The sequence below is a fragment of the Corticium candelabrum genome, chromosome 21 (assembly GCF_963422355.1).
Source record: "Corticium candelabrum chromosome 21, ooCorCand1.1, whole genome shotgun sequence".
In the NCBI taxonomy this organism is placed as follows: domain Eukaryota; kingdom Metazoa; phylum Porifera; class Homoscleromorpha; order Homosclerophorida; family Plakinidae; genus Corticium; species Corticium candelabrum.
Genome location: NC_085105.1, coordinates 557,501 through 565,000, shown reverse-complemented (window position 1 = coordinate 565,000; position 7,500 = coordinate 557,501). Strand labels below are relative to the sequence as shown.

Below are 7,500 nucleotides of genomic sequence, written 5' to 3'. Positions count from 1 at the left end.
TCTCCGGACTGAGTTGTATGGTCGGAACAAGATTCTAGCCATCAATGGGTTTGCACTACCGGTTCTCACTTACGGTTTTGGCGTCATTCATTGGGGGTGCACGGACCTGCAGCAGCTCGATCGACGGACCAGAAAGCTTCTCTCTATGCACGGTGTCCACCATCCTGCTGCAGACGTTGACCGACTGTACGCTCCTTGCAGTGATGGGAGTAGAGGGTTACAACAGATTGAGTCGACATATCAATCTTGTATTGTAAGGCTGAACTGTTACCTTGCTGACAGTTCTGATCCTTTCATGCAGATGATACGGGAGTGTGACTCTGGAAAATCTTTACACTCGATCAAGCGCATGGCTTGTCGGTTTACTGCACAGCTGCGGAGGAGTCTTGCTTTGGACGACAAGTCGCAGAACTTACACAGGAATGCATCCATCTCGGTTGAAGGTGGCTTCGAGCAAGCGCCTAAAACAGATGCGAGACATTACCGTACGTGTTGCAGTTCTCTTCGTGTGCGATCCTGGAGCGGGAAGCCTATGCACGGGCAGTATCGTCGTCTCACTGAGCAACCGCCTGTGGACATGAAAGAGACCTACGAATGGCTAAAGGCAGCGAATCTTCCTGCTGCAACTGAGGGACTGGTTGTTGCTGCTCAAGACCAAGCTCTTCGGACTCGGTACTATGAGCGCAAGATTCTACATCGTGATGTCAGTCCTACTTGCCACATGTGCAGTGTAGGCCTGGAGACAGTCGACCACATTGTGGCAGGCTGTAGTGCTTTGGCACCGACGGACTACACTGATCGACACAATCAGGTGGCATCCATCATTCACTGGGACGTTTGTCGCCATTTTGGGGTTCCAGTGGAGAGCAGATGGTACCGGCATCATCCTGATAGGCTTGTGGAGACGGATGACATTACTATGATGTGGGATACCACCATCCCCACTGCCAGGAAGATCAAAGCCAATCGTCCAGACATCTGTCTCAGAAATAGGAAGACAAACACTTGTCTTCTTATTGATGTCAGCTGTCCTGCTGATGGCAACATTGGCAAGAAACATGCTGAGAAGTTGGCGAAGTACAGCGACTTGCGAGTGGAGATAAGCCGCATGTGGCATTGTCGAACACTGGTGGTTCCGGTGGTCTTGGGAGCTTTGGGCACAGTGCACGCAGGTATTGCACGGTGGCTGGACATTATTCCAGGTCATCACAACCTGCAGCACTTACAGAAAACAGTGCTCCTGGGATCTACTCGGATCCTTCGTAAAGTCGTGTCTTCTTTCTAGACAGCCGTGATGGTCTAAGTACTTCTGAAGCAGGGTTTGCTTCCGGTACTTGTAATAGACTTTACAAACCAGACTGATCTGGTTGAGCACGACAACAATAAATAATAAATAAATAATAAATAAATAATAAATAAATAAAAAATAAATAATAAATAAATAATAAATAAATAATAAATAAATAATAAATAATAAATAAATAAATAATAAATAAATAATAAATAAATAATAAATAAATAATAAATAAATAATAAATAAATAAATAATAAATAAATAATAAATAAACAATAAATAAATAAATAATAAATAAATAAATAAATAAATAATAAATAAACAATAAATAAATAATAAATAAATAAATAATAAATAAATAATAAATAAATAATAAATAAATAATAAATAAATAATAAATAAATAATAAATAAATAATAAATAAATAATAAATAAATAATAAATAAATAATAAATAAATAAATAATAAATAAATAAATAAATAAATAATAAATAAACAATAAATAAATAATAAATAAATAAAATAAATAAATAAATAATAAATAAACAATAAATAAATAATAAATAAATAAATAAATAATAAATAATATATTGCAAGACTTCAATTGACATGACAGGAGACGTTTGCTTTGCTCGCCAATTACATTTGAATGATAATTTGTGTTTATAAGTAGTTGTAAGTGCACCAATTTACTAATGCATAGCAATGAGCGTGTGTATAATACCTCAAATATTTGAATGCTATGTTCAGATGAATTCCTTTGTGGAGTTTTGGTGGTTGGACTTGGTGGAGGGTTGATTAAAGCTGCAGTTTGTTGTAATACAGATACGGCTTTCTTGTCAAGGTTTCTGACTGTTAGAGCACACGTGGAAAGTTTGGACGCAAGAGACTGTAAGTCAAAGTCGTTCTACAAAAGTAAATTATCTTGATATAAAATCATAATAAAGTTGGTGAATTAGACTGAGAAAAATAAACATAACAGACAGACAGACAGACAGACAGACAGAAAGTTGGCAAGACTGGGACATTCTTCATTCGCACGTAGTTAAATTATGGCGTCGGCCGTTTGGGCCAGACTAGAATGTAGTAGTGTTGTTCTTTGAAAATATATGTATTGACAAACAGACAGACAGACAGACAGACAGACAGACAGGCGTCTTCTATGGTGGCCATGTACGTTGTGATGTCTTCCTCTACCCATATTGTCTACTCCTCTGCATCAACATTGTCATCATGGATTGTATGCAACATAAACTCTACGTTACATTTCTAACACTAAATGCAAACAATCTACTGAGTTCAGCTGTAGTTTAATTCAAACTACTTTAATAGTCTCTATTATATATGTTCTCATCTACTTCTCTAGGCAAGACACAAGTCAGCTTGTGGAAAATGACTTTAGCGTTACATCGTTGCAATATTATTGAGAATTTTTTCCTCCAAGAACCTCTAAAGTCTTTCTGTTTGTCTGTCTGTCTGTCTGTCTGTCTGTCTGTCTGTCAATGGTATTATATTTTCATAAATCAGAACTATTACAGGCTAAATCAAACTAAGCAATGCACGATACACTACAGTTGACCCTAGCAGGGTCTTACAATGATAACGTGGATGGACATCACAACGTGCACAGCCACCAAAGATGACACCTAGCGCTGACGCGAGGTAATAAATTGACAGACAGACAGACAGACAGACAGATAATTTATTCTCATACAGATTCTACTTGTACATATGCTAGGATTTTCTAAATACAAATCAGTCCTTGCAAACAACAAAGTCATTAACTAATGGACTTGACTTTGAATGTCAAAATCAAATAATCTATCTAAATCACCATGATTAGGTGACAGTTTTGAAAGTTTTCTAAGGATAACTTTGGCATTGCATCTTTGCAGAATTGTAAAAAATCTTTTTCTCCAATACGACATGAACAAGGAAGCATTAAAATTGGCTTCTGGGTTTGCTGACTGTTGTGACAAAAACTTCTCTGTCTTCGTGCCCCACCTCCCAAAATGTTCTATCACAGAGGAACACATCTTGATACATATTCTCCTGGAACAAGCTCTTCTGAATATTTTTCATTTTCATTTGTTCTCTTGTCGCGGCAGCATGACCATTTTCCTTGCTAGCCTTCCTAATAATGTCCTGACTCCACAGATGAGCCAGGGACACATCAATATCCAAATTCTGTCCAGTATTTGGATCAAACATTGTAATGTCTGGACGGTCTTCAGTATTGATGTATTGATGTCTTGGTTCTGTTAGATGGGGACAGTGAAGATCAGACAGGCATTCACTCCACCCATTCAAGACTCAATTGTGAGACCACACAGGTCCACCCCATATTTACAGGCTAAGAGATGGTATCCATATTCATCCAAATCATGACCAGACAGACAGACAGACAGACAGACAGACAGAAATATACACACTAGCTTATACATACTAAACACACTCCATCTTGATCCAATTTCTCTGATTTATGTCCATTGCACTGATCCAGAAATTTATGCAACACTTTCATTCGTCTTGTGAAATTATCCAGCTTGTCAACAATACCCGAGCTTGCCCACATCATCAACTGTCTAAAACCATCTGGAATGCCAGCATGTGCACGACGAATGTGCATGCTCTTAATGTCGTTTATAATTCCATCATTCACATACACATCAAGACCACTCAAAAATTCATCATCCACTTCACTGTAACAAATCAAATGACCAGACAACACATTAAAACTATTACATTTTGTTGATATTATGTTAGTCTTACTCGGCTAGTTCAACTCTCGTCGCAGCAACAGAACCTTGAAAAAACTTTATGACAGCTGACATTTCAAGGTCATCGTCATTGCAATCTCTGGGCTCAGGAGCATCCTCATACCCATCGTCATCATCATCATCATCATCGTCGTCATCATCATCATCTATAATAGAACACCATACATAAACATAAAAGTTTTATTCAACAAATACAAGCAAAAAACAAAAATATCTAATTAATTTGTTATTAATAACAACCACTGTGAATGCATAAATAAAATAAGCAACACAAGTACATCAATCAAGTCTTCAATACCCGTTTCATCATCTTCTTCTAGATCCATATTCCTTGAAAGTGGGTGACTCAGGACAGATGGCAGTCCACACGAGTGCTCTTGATGGTGATGGATGACTTCTTCCAGTGAATTGAAGTATTTGACCTCAACACCTTTCTTTCTCTGCACATAATGTCCATGCTCAGATATCATCACACGATAGTGTTGAACTCTTCCCTGTTTCCTACACACAGAAATGTCTAATAGCAGTGTTCTCACCAGTACTGTCAGTACCGCCAAAATGACGGTTGGGAGAGGGAAGGGACGTTTGGAGTGGGGAAAACAGCATTTATTGACGGTTGGGACAGAATTGGAAAGACTTAGCATGCATAGTGTGGGATCATGAATCTAAAGACATTAGTGGTCTTGATGGTCCTAAAGTTGCTACAGAACAATACATATTCTCATGTCAGACATCTGGTAATCTTAGAGAGTGCATGGTCTCCTTGTTGGTGTTCCTGTTGACCTTTCACACACGAAGTGCTAATAAGTGACTGTGATTGCAGGAGGTGTTCTACTAGTTACTGTTTACCTTCAATCTCTTGTTTTGTACTGTACACCCTTACTCTTTTAGGTCAACTCATAATTCCAGTTTTAAGTCAACTTGTCATTGTAATAATCTACCGTATTATCTGTCTGTCTGTCTGTGTTACGTTGCATTCGATTCTAATACAACTAGAGAACAGATAAAGTAATTTTATGATGTCATTACCAAATATGTCAACATCAAACATTTCATGACGTCATTCATGACGTCATTATATTAACGTCATATTGACGGTTAGCAAAAAATCCTGGCTAGAACACTGTAATAGTATAGTATCTGCTATTATTATTCTGTTAAAATTAATGTATATATATATATATATAGTGAGAAAGGAGTGTGTGTGTGTGTGTGTGTGTGTGTGTGTGTGTGTGTGTGTGTGTGTGTGTGTGTGTGTGTGTGTGTGTGTGTGTGTACTCCGATACACACAGCACTGATTCTACACAATAGTTGCAATACATAGATTAGTTTGCCGACTAATCACACGTCATACAACAATTGCACACCCCAGCCCCACCTCATTGGTGCTAATTGGTAAGCCTTTACCAATCAAGTTCCTGCCCAGAGCTCTACAGCCATCAATCCACCCATTGGCTATCCACAAACTATATTTCAAATTTTCAATCTACACTCAACCTATTCTACCTCTTCACTTCCCGTATGTCAAATTATGTCCAAACGTATTCACTACCATATACACCATGCAGTCGATTGGATACTATCCCAGATAGCAATGTATACAATCGAACCTACAACATACAGTGAAAGCAACTTTTTCTGAATGTGTCTGATATGATAATCAGATTAAACGATCAAAATTCGACTCTCACAGTACAGACAGATCTACAGTCTACGCACACAAACATTCACCATCAACAAGGTATATACACACACTACAGTTAGTCTATCTCATATACACAAACGTCAGTTACCATAAAGATATGACGTGTGCTCCTTTCTCACTCTCACTGCTTCTCACCAGGAAGCCTCCGTCTCTCCCAAACGCAGTCAGCATCTGCTCCGCCTGCAATCGTCCCAAACTATCATGCAGCCACGGCGGTCGTTCACCAGATGACGCCGCCATAGTGCCACGCAAACCAGACCAGAGAAGGACCTGCGCTCTGGAACCCAAAACCCGGAAGTAAAACAGAAATGAGTTGAATAAATGGGATGAGAGATTTCAGTGAGGAAAGTCGGATTTGTTGATGATTGACGTGGCGAAGTCGAAACGACGAGGGATGAAGGGGCGCGGTTGAATGTGTGAGTTTCTAGGGAAGAGGCGGTACAGGCAGTGATGTGATTCTATGCTGATCTGTCACGCCACATGGAGATGGCGGATGACGCACTATTTAGCTCTAATAAACCGGATCTACTAATAAACACGTGGCTAAACACGTGGAGTTGTGATAGGTTGGTATCATGGCAACTTGTATCCGTGACGACGACTAAAAAGAATTAAGAAAACGTTAACGTTTGACTAAACATGTTCCACAAGAAGTATGTGTTAGATCTCTGCTAATCGTGATCAGTAAAGTCGTACTACAGAACTACAGACGAAATATTATACGGGAATTTATCAAAATACGGGAACTAAATAGTAAAACCTACGGAAACGTGGTTAACGCGAGCTAACATTAAATATCCGGGACATCGAGCTCGATACAAGTGTTCTGTCCGATATGCTGCGACACTTTCTACGGCTAAGACAGTCCGCTTGGACTAAGTTACAGTGAGCCTTTGTTATACAGTTACGTTTATCGTGTGTAATATCGTACTGTTACGTTGACACTAAACAGAGATGTTAGTTTGTTTATTCTGTTATAATATAAGCGATTAATACACTACAAACGTTCCTGTCTACAATTGGTAGGGCGTGTCTGATCGGTGAGAGTCTGCTCATGCGCAGAGTGTCCGGGTACCTTTAGAGGGGCCCCTGTTGACGTTGGCGGATTCTTTTATCTTCAATTAATCATTTTCATGCCTTGTACGAACCAAGACGCTCAATTATTGTAAAACGGTTGTAGTCACGGATTTGTTGCTTCAAATGTTATTGCACATGTTTGGTTTATACAATCACGTGATCTGTTGCGTCAAAATGTTATTGCGCATGCTCTATTTAGACGATTATGTAATATGTGTGCGTTAAATAGTATTGCACATGTTTGGTTTATACAGTCACGTGATCTGTTGCGTCAAATGGTATTGCGCATGCTCAGTTTTTACACTAACTCTATGCTTACTATGGCAATTTATATTGAAGTGGGCTGTCTCTTGCTCGTGTTTTATTATGTGTAGGTGTGGTCAATCGTGGAAGAGACGTCTGGTGACGGGTAAAGAAACGACGTCGTTTGCATTGAACTTGTTTAGAGGAGAAACGAGGACACAAGAAATATTTCCCTATCCAGAAGGTAGAGTCAATCAAATAATATAATATATGATATCATATCATCGGACATGATGTCATTGTTCTGTCATCTTCACGATTGACGGACGAGACATAGGAGCTCTTTGGCCGGACATTCATTAATTAATTTTTAATATTTTGTTTTAAGTAAAAATTAATTA

The 7,500-nt window shown here is 38.8% G+C and overlaps 2 protein-coding genes across 3 annotated transcripts in view; one reads left to right on the top strand and one right to left on the bottom strand.

The window, feature by feature from the left end:
- The window catches only part of LOC134196165 (phosphatidylinositol 3,4,5-trisphosphate 5-phosphatase 2A-like), a 19,994-nt gene extending 13,607 nt beyond the window's left edge, over positions 1–6,387 (bottom strand). The window contains exons 1-5 of one of the 2 annotated variants that reach the window (XM_062665234.1): positions 5,868–6,387; positions 4,373–4,575; positions 4,067–4,220; positions 3,750–3,996; positions 2,019–2,201 (exon numbers count right to left, since the gene is read on the bottom strand). In XM_062665234.1, coding sequence (XP_062521218.1) covers positions 2,019–2,201; positions 3,750–3,996; positions 4,067–4,220; positions 4,373–4,575; positions 5,868–6,019 — 939 coding nt within the window. In that variant the 5' untranslated portion in view covers positions 6,020–6,387. Of the gene's footprint in view, positions 1–2,018; positions 2,202–3,740; positions 3,997–4,066; positions 4,221–4,372; positions 4,576–5,867 lie in introns of both variants that reach the window. The other variant, XM_062665233.1, reaches the window with a different exon arrangement.
- A 196-nt stretch (positions 6,388–6,583) lies between these two features.
- LOC134196270 (very long-chain specific acyl-CoA dehydrogenase, mitochondrial-like) overlaps positions 6,584–7,500 on the top strand; it is a 12,281-nt gene continuing 11,364 nt past the window's right edge. Inside the window, exons 1-2 of the mRNA XM_062665363.1 lie at positions 6,584–6,664; positions 7,231–7,343. Of these exons, the coding sequence (XP_062521347.1) occupies positions 6,615–6,664; positions 7,231–7,343 (163 nt within the window). The 5' untranslated portion in view covers positions 6,584–6,614. The remainder of the gene's footprint in view (positions 6,665–7,230; positions 7,344–7,500) is intronic.